The sequence below is a fragment of the Dipodomys merriami genome, unplaced genomic scaffold (assembly GCF_024711535.1).
Source record: "Dipodomys merriami isolate MVZ:Mamm:240054 unplaced genomic scaffold, mDipMer1.0.p SCAF_6, whole genome shotgun sequence".
Classification (NCBI taxonomy): domain Eukaryota; kingdom Metazoa; phylum Chordata; class Mammalia; order Rodentia; family Heteromyidae; genus Dipodomys; species Dipodomys merriami.
In genome coordinates, this window is record NW_027206179.1 from 69,001,738 (window position 1) to 69,017,777 (window position 16,040).

At 42.4% G+C, this 16,040-nt stretch overlaps 1 protein-coding gene across 2 annotated transcripts in view; it reads left to right on the forward strand.

Annotated features, from left to right (window-relative positions):
* Positions 1–13,587, forward strand: part of Mipep (mitochondrial intermediate peptidase) — a 111,928-nt gene extending 98,341 nt beyond the window's left edge. For both annotated transcript variants that reach the window (XM_070003107.1, XM_070003108.1), the window contains one exon: positions 13,391–13,587. In XM_070003107.1, coding sequence (XP_069859208.1) covers positions 13,391–13,488 — 98 coding nt within the window. In that variant the 3' untranslated portion in view covers positions 13,489–13,587. The remainder of the gene's footprint in view (positions 1–13,390) is intronic.
* Positions 13,588–16,040: the final 2,453 nt, after the last annotated feature.

Genomic DNA, 16,040 nt, shown 5'->3' on the forward strand with positions numbered 1-16,040 from the left:
ACTGGCAGCCAGGTGGTCATGGTCTTCGCACAGTTGTGAGTCATGAGGGAAGTGTGCAACCATGATGTGTAATGTACCATCTTAAAAGAAGCACTTCCTGTCTAATAAGTATACTTCCTGTCTGTGCTCTTCTCCCTAACACTAACCCCAGTCTAATCATGAGGACATTAGACAAACCAAATGAAGGACATTCCACTAAACACCTGAGTACTACTACTCAGCATTGCCAGGGTCATCTGAAACAAGGATGATCAGGAAGGGTCACAACCAGAGAAGCCCATCAGGCATGTGGCCCAGTATACTGCATGAAGCCCCAGAACAAAACTTAAGAGGATGTAGATAAAGGCTGCATTTAGTTAGCAAGACTTCAATGGCTTCTTGGCTGTGACAGATGAGCTACACCATTGTAAAATAGTAGCATAGAGAAGTGGCTGAGTGTGGACTAGCCATCTCAGTTTTTTAATATGTATTAATTAATCTCTGCATGTATGTGCTAGTATTAGGACTTGAACTCAGGGTCTGGGCAGTGTCTCTTAGCTTTTTCACTCAAGGCTAATACTCTCCTGCTTGAGCCACACCTCCACTTCCAGAGTTTTGTTGGTTAATTAGAGATGAGTCTTGTGGACTTTCCTTCCTGGGCTGGCTTCAACCATCAATCCTCAGACCTCAGTCTTCAGTAGTTAAGATTACAGATGTGAGCCACCAGCGGCTGGTCAAAACCTGCTTTTTCACTGGGCAAATTCATTTCATCTTTCAACAGTTCTGATTGACAGGCAGACATGCTTATTCAGATGGCCCCAAAATATTTAGTCTAATTGGAAGTTTGATGTCTTATTTGGTGCATCTTTATTTTTCTGATAACCCAGTTACCAATCTGATAGACCAAATATGCTTGCCAGGCAGCTTCAGTTATAGTGGTGTTTATATAAGACAAATACTGTGCCAATCAAAGAGTAATAAGTCTTGTCTGTCAGAAGTACAGCCCACACTTAAAGTAATGACACTAAATAAACAGCCATTGTTCCATACCAGTTTGATTGATCTTTCCCTTTTTCAAAATGTATACTGAGTTACTTTAAACCAAAAGGCACTTGACATTGTTGTATGGCACCAAAAATTAGTAGTACTTACTATTTCCAGTTTTTAAATACACAGTTAACTTTTAACCATGCAGTCAACATTGGTATTAAGTGATGAAAAGCTGGTGTACTCTTGGGAGGTTAAAAAGCTGCCTTTCAGTGGTTGTTCCTACATTGCTTGTTGTTGTTGTTGTTGTTGTTGATCATGGGGCTTGAACTCTTCGGCTCAAGGCTACCACTCTACCACTTGAGCCACAGCACCACTCCTGGTTTTCTGGTGGTTTATTGGAGATAAAGAGTCTCACAGACTTTCCTGCCTGGGCTGGCTTTTGAACTGCAACCCTCATATCTCAGCCTCCTGAGTAGCTAGGATTATACAGTGAGCCACCGGTGCCCAACCATTGATTTTTTTTTTTTGTAATGTTTCTTTCTTTAATTTTTCAAAGTTTCAAGGGAGAGAGAAACACTAAATATTGACACACATGACAGATTCTGTTGTGGGCCTTTTCCAAGACCCCCCCACACACATACACACACCAGGGAGCTCCAGAATGAATAACTGCCAGGACAGCTTCAAAGGCTGTCGGCCTGGGCTTAGGACTGGCATGTGTCATACCTTTGTGAGCAACTTCGGAGAGCCCTCACATGGACATATTAAGAATGGAGAATTAAGATGATTTAAAATATGCTGAACTCACACCTGTAATTCTAGCTACTCGGGAGGCTGAGATCTGAGGACAGCAGTTCAAAGCTAGCCCTGGAAGGAAAGTCCATGAGACTCTTTTTTGCAGAAGTGGAGCTGTGGCTCAAGTAATGGGAGTATCAGCCTTGAGTGAAAAAACTAAGGGACGCCACTTAGGCCCTGAGTTCAAGCACCAGCAGGACAAAAAGAAAAAAATAGTTAAAATACTAGCATGCCAAGAAAAACTATACTGTGGGAAGTAAATTGTTCTGGTGCATTCTGATGGATTGCTTACAAGTTTATGGAGCCCTCTGTTGTCCCTCTTAAGCACTCTACTCTAGATAACTTCTTGACATGTTGTGCGTGTATATTGTTTCATTTCTTGGTCCATTGTGGTCTCTGTCTTGTAGAGCCTGCACTCTGTGCAAGCAACTATGGAGAGAGCTGTGCATGGTCATGGTCCTGTTCACCACTTTATGTGGGGCTCCGTGTGTAGGCCTTCAATAAAAATCTTTTAATGCATGAATACATAAGTATCAGAATAAACTTCCAGAGCCAAATGTGTTACAGTGCCACAAAAGAATAAGAGAATAGGTTCCTGTTTCTCTGGTTCTGATATTTTTGTGAAACTTTATAATAATGTCACCAACAACAAACAGAAGGCAGAGCTGTGTGTGACATGTTCCGCCTCCTGCTTCTCTCTCCACACTGTCTCTTCTCATATGTCTGGGCACCCGCTTGTCTTTGGCATCTTGGCATCAGCCCCATTCCAGCTAGCTCCCCTCCAGCTACTGACCTGGCCTCTGCCCTTTTTTGGTCAGAGTTTGTGAGCAGAAAGAAGTAAGCAATGGCACTTAACTGAATGCTGTGGGCCACACTTTGGCTACCTAAGGTTCTGTGTGCACTTTTCTTTGGAGAGCCTCACCTCCTATGCTAGATATAATACTATACATATATATATATATATATATATATATATATATATACACATATGTATATATACATAGACATATTACACATACATATATACATATACATAATACATATATATACACATGTACATATATATGTATATATATATAACATATATAGTTAATCACCTTTTTTATTTTGGCCAGTCCTGGGACTTTGAGCCTTGGCACCCCTTTTGCTCAAGGCTAGCATATAACATTTGAGCCACAGCGCCACTTCTGACTCTTGTATGATTATTTGGTGATAAGAATCTCACTGACTTTCCTGCCTGGGCTGGCTTGGAACCATGATCCTCAGATCTCAGCCTCCTGAGTAGGTAGGATTACAGGTGTGAGCCATGGGCACCTAGTTAACTTTTTTTTTAATCGTTCATAGGACTTGAACTCTGAGCCTGAGCACTGTCCCTCAGCTCTTCAGCTCAAGGCTAGTGCTCTATCACAGCACCACTTCCAGTTTTCTGGTGTTTTATTGGAGATAAGAGTCTCACATCCTTTCCTGGCTGGGCTGGCTTTGAACCACAATCCTAAGATCTCAGCCTACTGAGTAGCTAGGAGCCACTGGCTCCTGGCTAAGCTTTTTTTTTTTTTAAGCTAGAATTTTGCTGGTCCTGAACTTCTAGCCTGGTGTTATAATTCACACCTGTGATTCCAACACTTAGGAGGATTTGAGCTAGCCTGGCCTATATACAGCCTTTGTCACAAGCAAGAAAAAGAGATGATGCTCCTGTCTGAACTTATTTTTCCTGGCTAGAATTCTAACTTCCCTGCTATAGATCCTCCATCAGCTTTATAAACCACTGTATATGATTTAGGCATTTGCACTTAAGAACAGTGCCTTGTTTATGCCCACAGAGTGAAGGGGTATTGGCTGTAACCCATGCAGAGAGAAGGAACAGGTAAGGGACACAATTAGACAAAAGGCAGGTCCCAAACCTTCCTTCTGTTCTGTCTCACAGGTCAGAGTAGAGTACCTCTTACTAAACTCTGGCCATCAATGCTGTGTGTTCAGCAGCTCTGAGGAAGGATACTCATTCTGCAGCAGAGGACAGTGACAAAATATCAGTGGCCAGCACTTATTTTCTCCCTCCCTCCCTCCCTTCCCTCCCTCCCTCCCTCCCTCCCTCCCTCCTTCCTTCCTTCCTTCCTTCCTTCCTTCCTTCCTTCCTTCCTTCCTTCCTTCCTTCCTTCCTTCCTTCCTTCCTTCCTTCCTTCCTTCCTTCTTCCTCTTGCTCTCTTTCTTCTTTTTCTGTGACTGGGCTTGAACTAAGGGCCTAGGCACTGTCTTTTAGCTTTTTTGCTTGAAGTTAGCACTCTACTACTGAACCACCCCTCCATTTCCAGCTTTGTACTGGCTAGTTGGAGATAAAGAATCTCACAGGCTTATCTGCCCAGGATGGCTTCAAAACTTGATCCTCAGATCTTAAGTCTCCCGAGGAGCTAGGATTATAGGCATGAGCTCCAGGCACTTGGAGTGGTCAGAGTTTGTTTTTTTGTTTTTTTTTTAAGAAATCTGTGTGACAGTCCCAGGCAGGAATGGAGGGCTGGGGAGTGGGGCAGCTGCCATAGTGCTATGGGGCTGTTGGATGGCATGGTTAGTCAGCAGCTGCCCACAGTGTGTGCCATAGAGCAGGTCAAGTGGCCACTGTGTCTGCTGTCCACGCTCCACTGCTGACCCTTTATCACCTGGCTGTCTTCTTTCTTCAACTTCTTGGTGGTTGGTTAGTTTGGGTGAGGAATGCTTCTTTTGATAGACTGTTCTGAATGATAGCTGTCATTCCCTACTTGCTATTACTTTGTTGTTATTTTTGGCAAGGGGGTCAGTCATAGGGCTTGAATACAGAACCTGGGCATAGTCCCGAAGCTTTTTTACTCAAGACTAGCACTCTGCCTCTTGAGCCACACTTTACTTCTAGTTTTCTGCTTGTTAATTGGATTTTCTCTCCTGGGCTAGCTTCAACCCTCAATCCTCAGATCTCAACCTCCTAAGTAGCTACAATGACAGGTGTGAGGCACCAGCGGCTAGTCTGTTTGCTTTTTTTTTCTTCTTAGCAGTGGGGGCATTTGAACTCACCCTCATGCTTGCTTAGACAGCTTCTTTTGCTTCTTGAGCCATTCGGCCAGCTCTTTTTGCACTGATTATTTTCACAATTGAATCATGCCTTATGCCCTGGCAGCCTGGACTGTGATCTTCCTGTTTGTGCTTCCCTTTATCACTAGGATGATGGGTGTGTACCACTGTGCCCAGCCATGGTGGTTTCCCCATAGCTAGGCTGATAGGAATGTATCACCCTGCCCAGTCATTCACTGGAATGAAATCTTGTAAACTTCTATGCCTAGGCTGGCCTGGAATCTGATTCCCCAATCTCACCTCTCATAGAATTACAGACTTGAGCCACCTAGCCTGGATGCTATATAAATATGATAAGCTTTTTCCAAATGTGTAACACTCAAGATACTGTTTGACTGAAGTGTGACTTTGTTTCAGAACTGAGAGCTATTTCTTTTGTAAGGAAATATCTTGTAATAGAGTCATTCTGAAAAATAAATGATTCCACTTTGATTACTCATTTCTAAAAGAAACGTAGATAATATTCACTCAGTGCTCGATTACTGAGTGGAACATCATAAAAAGTGCTTTTGAGATGTCTTTACAGGCAGTGTGCTCAACGTAAAGTTAGAAATATGTGCTTCAGGCAGTGGGCTAAAAACAGGTTGAGAGCACAGATGTCATTCTCAAAGCCCTTGATCTAGATTCTTGGCTTTGTTTGGTTCCCTGAGGCACTGAGTGGGGTTCGGGGAGGGAAGCGAGTAAGTACCTCAGGTAGAATTGAGGTTGAGGATATCATGAAGAATCCACAACTGAAAGGTTCAGCATAAAAACTGAGATGATCATAATTATGAAGATTTATAGCAGATTTTAGTTGAAGAATTGAACTTGGTACTTGTTAGACATGTTCTAGATGCGAGCCTACAGAGCACAGGGAAGAGATGTCTGTGAGTTTAACAGGGATGTTCCTGACAGATCCATATAAGCTCCCCTAACTATCTGAAAGAAACCTTTGCCTGCTGTTAAGGTAAAAACAGTAATGAAACTGGATTATGGAACTGGCATCATCAAGCCTGATTTTTCTTTCTATTTAATAGTTCATCTGTACCTGAAGGTTTTACTTAAACAATCATTCCTCCTTAATCTCAGAGCTCCTGTATCTCAGATCTTGCATTGCATAATAAGTCTTTTTCTGATTCAAGTTAGATTATATCATGTAAGATTCTTTGCTTCTGACTCCTCTATAGTACTAGGTTTATGTTTGGATTGCTTTTAAGTTAGGAAGAAGGCCAACCTCTTTGCATGTTTCCTTTTCAAGCAATGCAAACAAGATCCAGCTTTAAAAATGTTAAAATCCTGGGCTAGGCACCAGTGACTCATGTCTGTAATACTAGCTACTCAAGAGGCTGAGATCTGAGGATCTCAGATCAAACCCAGCTGGGACAGAGAGATTCTTATCTCTAATTAACCACCAAAAAACTGCAAGTAGATGTGTTGCTAAGTGGTAGAGTGCCAGCCTTGAGCATGGAAGCTCAGAGATAGTGTCTAGGCACTGAATTCAAGCCACAGGACCATGCACACACACACACACACACACACACACACAAACACACACACACACACACACACACACACACACACCCTTAAAATTCTAAATCATACATGTTTAAATTTCAATACCAATTTGTCTTTCTCTGCCTGTTCATGCACATCTGTCTCTTAGAATGAGGATGTTATTTGAAAGATACCTTGCATACCGATTTTCTGAGGATAAGTAACACTTTCTGTTGGATATTCACTAGTAAGACTCCTTTATCTGGTTGGACAGGGAAGAGTTTCAAAAGCAGCCATCACAACAATAGTGGGAGCAATAGCAGTAATTACAGCTAGAAGCTTCTGTCTATGCACATTGCCTGCATTATTTTACTCTCTAACCATTCTAGGGGTGCCTGCTAACCTCCTTGCTAAGCTCTGCCACCTGCAGGGTAGAATTGATTTAGACTCCAGCCCTGACTCATCCTTCCTGTGCCAGTATTACTGAAAAAACTTTCCCACATTGTAGCCAGAAGCTCTTGCTTTGGAAATTGGTGCATGTGTGTTTACTATATTTCTCCCTTGCTCCTCTGTATTTTTTATTTTTGTTTTTGGCAACTGCAATGCCTAATGAGAAACACATAGATGCTAAAGAAGACATTGCTGTTCTCAGAGAGAGCTACCATAAGGACAGATCTACAACTTACATATTATACAACTTACATATTATAAAATTATTTTATAGCAGTGTGAAGGAAGAAACACATTCAAACAGGGTAAAGTTTGGTTCTTTACAACATACTCTTAGATGGAACCTTCTTTTTTGCTTTGTGTGTGTGTGTATGTGTATGTGTATGCATGCGTGTGCACATGTGCACATGCATGCCAGTACTGGGACTTGAACTCAGGGCCTGGGCACTGTCCCTTAGTTTTTTTGCTCAAGGCTGGAGCTCTATCACTTGAGACACAGCTCCACTTCCGTCCTCTTGGTAGTTAGAGATAAAAGTCTTGTAGAATTTCCTTCCTGGACTGGCTTTGAACTGCGATCCTCAGGCTCAGATTACAGATGTGAGCACAGGTGCCCAGCTTCTTTTCACTTTTCTTGCAGTGTAACAAGGATAAATGAAGCTAACCTGTTATGGAATTAGTTGGAACTTGGTAGCTCTTGGATTACAACAGTTTCAACCATAAAGGTTAGTGGCCAGCCAGAATAATAGGCAAGTCAATAGAACCCTAATCTTTGGCTTATTTGGATATTTACCCAACCTAACCTCCAAAGCAGCTGAGAGCTTTCTGGAAGGAAAGAATGCAAGAGAGCACCTGCCTTCTTCAGACCAGGGCCTCCCTTTTTTCAAGGTGCTGATTTTTTAAGAGGGTGTGCATATTTAAAATATGGGTGTGTTGGTCTAGAGAAGACATAGAGCTTCAACCCGCAGAATGTGTGGTAACCCAGAAGTGGAATTGTGAATGGAATGATGAAATCTGATGATGAAATTAAAATAAACAAGCGTGCAAACAGCACATATGTCAGGCTGTCCTTGTGGCTCCAGCAAAAGATCAGAGGCTCCATTTCAATCCACTCTGTAACTTTGCAGAGATAGATATAGCCTCTGGCTTGAAAGGCCTAGGGAGCTGTTAGAGTTCCTCAGTTCAAAGGCGGAAAGGAATTTCACTTGCTGGCTGAAGATTTGCTTTCCCCAGGAACTGATTATAGATAGTGGGAACGCACCCTTAGCTAAAGGTGTGGGTAGCCACCATTTTCTAGCAGAAAGAACTTCAAAGTCAAGGAGGTGAGCTGTACAATTGCCCTAGGCTTGGGAGAGACAGATCTGGAAAGAGTTCTGACCTCATAAAATTCACTTAAGGTTTTTCAAAGTGCCAGGCTAGCTTTTGTAGCTATAACTCCTCATCAATCAGAGCTGAGTTTGGCACATATAATTATTTCTTCATTAAAAATAACCACGAAAAGCAGCTGGGTCCTGTCTCTAACTTCTTTTACTCAAGCTAGTGCTCTACCACTTGAGCCATACCTCTACTTCCAGCTTTTTGCTGATTAATTGGAGTAAGTCTTGTACACTTTCCTGTTCAAGCTGGCTTCAAACTGAAACCCTCAGATCTCAACCTTTTGAGTAGCTGAGATTACAGGCATGAGCCACCAGTGCCTAACTACAATGGGATCTTAGAACTGGTAGTGGTATTGGGAATCTTCAGGCCTCCTGCTCACCTCTTCCCAAAGCCATGTGATTTGTTTCTCTGTCAGTGTGAGTTATTGTTACATTGGTGGTGGTGGCGCACTGCAGCCTACACAGCTGCATGAATAGTTGAGTCCAGGACTCTGAGGTGATGTTTGTGATCTCAAATATACATCCAGTAGGTTCACTCAATTGTTCAGCCATTGCCATTCTTATTCCAGAACTTTCCACCACCCCTATGATCTCTTTATTTACCTATTTATTTACTTGGTGGCACTACTGTTGTAATTCAAGACTTGTGCTTGCTGGGCATTTTGCTTTATTTTTCAGATAGGGTCTCATTTTGTCAGGGGACAGCCTATCCCAAGTATCTCCAAGACTGGCCGGGCTCCACGACCTTCCTATCACCATCTCCTAAGTATCTATTGCCCTAGTTATCTCTACTTAATAAACCTTTTTATCACAGCTTCTATCACATAGGAAGATGGAGTGATTTTAACTACATCTTTTGTTTGTTTTCTTTATTAGATAAACAAAAAAAAAACCAAACCCATGGCAAAAATCAGAAAAAAATAGGCTTAGATTTGTGAGCTGGAGTTTATGGTAGTAAGTTTTATGTTAATAACCTAAACATTTAATCACAGACCAGTTCAACTTGGGCAAAAATAATAAACAACCTCTTTTTCAGCTTTTGAACTGAGAAGCAGGTTTTTACAAACCTTTGGTCTAGTTGTTTTTAGTGCTAGTTACTGAGCATTTCCCCATGTTAAACATGATCTTATGTAATCCTCCTGCCAATCTAGGGAAGTACATGATCTATGCCAATTTCATAATCTTCAAACTTAAAGTTCAAAAATGAGACTTTGGGAAGTTAGGTTATTGATCTGAAGTCCTTAAATCAGTTAATTAACCTAGAGTAAAAACTGCTTGCCAAATGTGAGTTGTAAGCATTGCTTTCTTTAGAGGCATCTAAAGTATTTAGAAAAGGAAGAATGTATTTTTCCTGTGTTTCTCCTTTGTGTCTTTTCTAAGGAAAAGTTGTATTGTCAAAGGAGAACAATTAGACTGATATTCAAAGTTATAAAATTCCATTCAGAACCAGGTATTCTTTCCTTTGAGCTTGCACAGTGCTCTAGGGTTGGCCAGTGGCCTGCGGCTGGGTGCGGGTCCCCTGTAGGACAGTTCCTTTGTGGAACCTGAGGCTCCTCTTGGCTCACCAGACTTTCCCCTAAACAAATAATGCTGTAGGCCTTAAATAGAAACCTGACCGAACTCCATTGATTTTAACTGGAGTACAGTGCTATGGCTGGAAGCAAGATTCGTTTTTAGCTTTGATTTCAAAAACCTGATGAACTTTCCCCCTGAAAGTTCATGTGGCTGGGCATGGCAAAGTACTTCTCTCAAACAGATTCGAGTCATCAAAACCCATCCTGCTTTCAATTTATTTTTTTTAACTAAAACACTGCTTTCGCCCTCAAGGAGGTCCCACTCAGAAGTCTCCTTGAGCCAGGCCCAAAGGGCCCAGAGCCTGCACAGCTCAGGCTCTGCCAGGGCTCCTGGCACTGTCCACAGGCCCAGGTCACTTTTGCACAGGTCCACTCTGCTCCCCACTCTTAGGCCCAGGCCACCACAGGTTGGAATGCAGTCCCAAACAAATCCTAGTCTTCCTTGATAAGATTGTTTGCTATTTCACTGGAGACAGATTTTTTTTTAAAGCTAAATAGAAACCCATACATATCTTTTTTGCTTAACACTATTCAAATTTTACAACTGCCAGTTGAAAGATGTACCTTTCCATTTCTGCTTTAAAGTGTTTTTTGTTTTCTCACCATGCTGAGTGCTTCTCACAGTAATATGAGACAGTCTTGGGAGGACTTATTAAACCACAGGTCCTGAGCCACCCCCAACTCTAATTCTCAAGGTTGGGGCCCAGTAGCAGGAATTTATATTTCATGGGCTAAGGGTGTAACTCAGTGGTAGAGCTCCTTCTTAGGTGGTTTTGGGTTCATTTCCCCAGCACCTCAGTGGTAGAGAGGAGGGGAGAATCAACATTTCTAACAAGTTCCCAAGTGACTCTATTTTGATAATCTTTATGCATAATGCCGTCCAAATAAATAATCCCTAATTATTTATTTACTTATTGTCAATTTTTAATTGACGTTAGGCACTCAGGTCCAGTGAGGAAATGAATGACTAGACAAATGGAAAACCCCTCAGCTCAGTTCTGTTTATAGACCCATCACTGATCTTTCCATGTCTTTCACTAAACTTTGATCAAACATAACCACAAATTTACTTTATTGGACATCCTTGGCATTAAGCAATATATGAAATAGATCCAAGGGGGAGAGGTAACTCTTTGAAGGCTTCACATCATTCTAATGTTTTTTAATTGCCCCGGTAATCCTCTAGTCTCAAAGCGAAACAATACACAAGCCATTTCACCCTAGGGTGCTTAGTGAAGGAGCCAGAAAAAAGATTCTGCCTTTGCAGAGGTTGGTTTAGAGGCCTACTCCCACTGCCAAGCAATTGCTTTTAATCCTGCTTGCCCATGACTGCATTAGCTGCATGTCTAAAAGGGCGTTTGTGGGGCAAAGAGCGAGAGGCACTGTGCTGGGGGAAGGGGCACATGTGCACACATGTGCACTCATATGCGCGCTCGTCAGTGTGCCAGTACTGAGGCTTGAACTCAGGGCCTTGTGTTCTCTCTTGGCTTTTTCACTCAAGACTGGCATTCTACCATTTGAACCACACCTCCATTTCCAGCTTGTTTTGCTGCTTAATTGGAGATAAGAATCCCATGGGCTTTTCTATAACTAGGATTACAGGCCTGAGCCATCCATGCCCAGCTAAAATTTTCTGGGTTTTAGACAAAGATATGACTGGATTCTGTACTTACGCACGGTGCTGAGCTCACAGCTGTAGTATGGCCACATATTGAACTCATCCTGGAGCCCATGGACCTTCCCTTAGATGGCCCAAATCTGGACCTAAATCCTCCCCATTCTCTCAGGTTTCTGCTCAAATCCTGCCCCCTACACCCATGAACACTATGTTTCTCCCCTCCTTTCTATTAATTGCTGTCTTTTGTTTGGGTTGTTGTGCCATTACTGGGTTTGAATTCAGGGACTTGAATTCTTGCTTGGCGTTTTCACTCAAGGCCTACACTCCATCACTTGAGCCACAACCCCACTTCTGGCTTCTTGCTGGTTCACTGGAGGTAAGACTCTCTCAGATTTATCTGCTCAGGTTGGCTTTGAACCCAGATTCTCAAGTCCTTAGATCACATCATCCTGAGTAGCTAAGATTATAGTTATGAGCCACAGGTATCCAACTGGTTTGTTCCTTCTTACTGGTGAGCAATATTCCATTTTGGGGGGCATAGCAGTATGTCTGTTTCCTGTCTGGTTATATACAAGTCTCCTTTCCCTGTTGAAATGTGCTTTCCTTCTCTTTAGGCAAATACCTAGGGACAAAATATCTGGGTGATAGGGTGGAGGGGTGTTTAGTTAATAAGAAACTGCTGGACTTTTTTTCTAAAGGTGATATCACTTTACCCTTTCACTACAAGCATGCCTATGTGAGCCCCCTGCCTGACTGTGTTCCACTGTATCTTCTACTTCTTTCTTGCTACCTCTTTATTTACAGCAAACTCCTATATTATTAAATGAGGAAGTTTTGCTACCAGAGCTTTTTAGTGACTTCTCTTTATTTTTTAGTTTTTGAAGTTTTATTTTATTGCATACATTTTACAAAGAGAAGCCTTCTAACGCTACACACAATTCCATAACCAAATATTTCAAAGTTATTAAAATTATTCAACTTTTTTGTTTAAAACTGTAGTCCAAGAAATCTTTTTAAGAAGTCTTTACAGACAGTTGTGTGTGTGTGTGTGTGTGTGTGTGTGTGTGTGCAGACAGTTGTGTGTGTGTGTGTGTGTGTGTGTGTGTGTGTGTGTGTGTATGCTGGTATAGAGCTCTTGATTGGCTTTTTTACTTGAGGGTATTATTCTACCACTTGAACCATACTTGTACTTTGAGCTTTTTGGTGGTTAATTGGAGATAAGAGTCTTACAAGCTTTCCAATCAGCACTCAGCATACAGTATATACAGTAGTATATTTTTGAGCTGGTTTTAAACGTGCCTATCTGCTATTCAGTGACATTCTTCATTGAACAATTCATAAGGCACAAAGATAGTTCTCAAAGACAAAGGAATATGGAGGAAAAACTAACTTGATTCTGATACAAGATTTTTGCAAAGAATTAATACTTGTTGGCTGTGTGCCAGTGGCTCACACCAGTAATCCTAGGAACTCAGGACCCTAAGATCTGAAGACCAAAGTTCAATGCCAGCTTGGGCAGAAAAGTTTGTGAGACTTATCTCCAGTTAACCACCCAAAAACCAGAAGTTAGGTATGACTCGAATGGTTGAGTACTAGCCTTGAATGAAAAATCCAAGTGAGAGCATGAATCCCTGAGTCCAAGCCACACTACTGATACAAAAGAAAAGAAAAGAAATTTCTGAGTCATCTCAAAGATAACTAAAAGAAAATATTGAATCTTTTAACATCATTTGAAGTAGACAGTACTACCTGTAGTGACAGGTATTTGGTGGGAAAAAAATTTTGTGAGAAGTATAGTTAGGGCTTAATCTCTAACGTAAGTGTTGATTAGAAAGTACAAATGTTTTCTAGTCATGAATAGAGTCAAGGTTATGAAATATCCTCATATTCAAGTTGTACAACCAAAGTAACCCTACTTGCCTCCCCCATCTCAGTCCCAGTTCCCATCCCCAACCCCCCATCCCTGTCCTGTCTTGTGGCATGCCGTTTTGGATCTGTGTCTTGTCACTCCGTGTTGCTGAGCCTACTCCCTTTGGTCACAGGTATGCTCCAGAAGAGCCCTTCCATCGATGACTTTGTGGGCGCCCTCGTTTCTGACTTGGATCTGGACTTCGAAACTTTCCTCATGGATTCTGAATAATGGGTTCTGAAATAATGAACTGACTTTTAACTCAGGTTATGTGGTTTGATATAACTTTAAATGGATGGGACTTGGAATAAATAATCTGTTTGAATTATACCGACTGGTTTGTCACCTGCTTATTAGCAAGTTTTGATCCCAGTGAAATTTCCACACGGTGGTGATAAGCCCAGGTTTGGGCATTGTATGATTGTTATCCTGGTTCTCTCTTTAGAGCTAGTCCCCTTTCTGCTGATCTTTAACTTATTAGAGGACAAGTAAAATTATTTCTGTGTATAATAAATTGAAACTGTCTTTAGAAAAGTCATGCCAAGGGTCTGGGAATGTGTCCTGCCTAGCATGCATGAAGCTCTGGGTTCGATTCCTCAGTACCGCATAAAAAGGGAAAAAAGCCAGAGGTGGTGAAAGCTTGAAGTGGTGTTGTGGCTCAGGTGGTAGAGTGCTAGCCTTGAGCAGAAGAAGCTCAGGGACAGTGAGTAGGCCCTGAGTTCAAGCCCCAGGACTGGCAAAAAAAAAAAAAGTCATGCCAAGGTTTTTGAAGAATGGTTCTTTTTCTTTTTTTCCTTCCTTCCTTCCTTCCTTTCTTTCTTTCTTTCTTTCTTTCTTTCTTTCTTTCTTTCTTTCTTTCTTTCTTTCTTTCTTTCTTTCCTTCTTCTTCTTCTTCTTCTTCTTCTTCTTCTCCTCCTCCTCCTCCTCCTCCTCCTCCTCCTCCTCCTTCTTCTCCTTCTCCTTCTTCTCCTTCTCCTTCTTCTTCTCCTTCTCCTCCTCCTCCTCCTTCTTCTTCTCCTTCTCCTCCTCCTCCTCCTTCTTCTCCTTCTCCTTCTCCTTCTTCTCCTTCTTCCTTCTTCTCCTTCTTCTCCTTCTTCCTTCTTCTCCTTCTTCCCCTTCTTCTCCTTCTTCTTCCTTCTTCTCCTTCTTCTCCTTCTTCTCCTTCTTCTTCCTTCTCCTTCTTCTCCTTCTCCTTTCTTCTCCTTCTCCTTCTCCTTCTCCTTCTCCTTCTGCTTCTGCTTCTGCTTCTTCTTCTTTTTCTTCTTCTTCTTCTTCGCCAGTACTAGAACTTGACAATAAGGCTTCATGCTCTCACTTAGCTTTTTCGCTCAAGACTGGAGCTCTACTACCTACACCTCAACTTCCTTTTGGTGCTTCATTGAGGATAAGAGTTTCATGGTCTTTCTTTCCAGGGATGCCTTCAAACTATAATCCTCAGATTTCAGCCTCAAGAGTCACAAGCACTTGGCTGATTACCTTTTCTTTTTATTTTGGTGCCAGACCTGGAGCTTGATCTCAGGGTCTGGGCATTGTCCCTGAGCTTTTTTGTGTGTGTTCAAGGCTAACCCTCTACCATTTGAGACACAGCTCTACTTCTGGCTTTTTGGTAGTTAATTGGAGATAAGTCTCAGACTTTCCTGCTCTGGCTGGCTTCAAACCACAATCCTCACATCTCAGCCTCCGTAGTATCTAGGATTACAGGCGTGAGCCACCAGTACCCAGCTTTTTTATTACCATTTTTTAAAACCACTGTTGTAGGGTCTGCGTTGTCTATTTGCATTCTCTTCTTCATGCACTTAGATGCTGCACAGATGTGCTTAGCGAACAGAGGCCTTGAATTCCTGTTATCATCTGGCTTTGAAGGTCAGGCAACACTGGATTCAAACCTCTGCTTTTATCTGCTTTTCCCTGCTGCAGTCTTAAGTTACCACAGGAAAGAAGTCACTGTGTGGAGTTTCTTAACATTAATTAAGGCTTTTCTATTTAAGTGGCTTCTTCCTGCTTCTAACTAAATAACCAGGCACAGGAGAACCATTGAAAATCTCCCAAACATGGACACACATCCACCTTCTTCAACGAGAAGATGAAGGGGTTTCCACCAGCTCGTGACCAGCCGGGAGAGCTGCCAGTTCTAAGTCTCCTAGGATGGAGGTGTTTCTCCTTGTCCTCCTCCCTCCCTGCCTGCACACACATGTAAAAATCAAGGTTTGCAGCTACAGGAGCATAGCCTGGCTGGAGGTCAGCTTTCCCAGCAGCTGCAGCCCCATAGTTTGCCTCCCTTCTCTCCCCTTCCCCCACCATCACCTGAGGTTCTCTTGAACCCTTGGAAACACCTGGGCAAGAAGCAAAGTGAGCCTGGCTGTGAGGCTGCTCTGTGCCCAAAGCAAAGTCAGCAGGGAAGGCAGGGCTGTGGTTGCTATTGGCAACTGGAAGAGCCCCACTGCCAGCACCTGGGGAGGGATCAGACTGTTTACTCTCCGTTTATTCTCAGTGAAATGCTAAGGGAAGGTAAGATCTTATCCTCACATTCCTGCACTAACAGGTGCCAGCTCCATCCTGGGAAATGCCAGTCAGCTACTGGGAAATGTGAAAAGGAGCTTTATTTAACCAACTCTGGGATGGCACACAGTGACAAATTCCGCATGTCTGTCAATCCTTCTTTCATCTGACAGTCAGTGAGCATAACAGAAAATCTGTGGAGAGCCTGTTCCAACATTCCTCAGAAAAGGATAGGGAAATATTACCTAGAAGGTGATAGAAGCGCTATCTTTGAGAGTTACTTT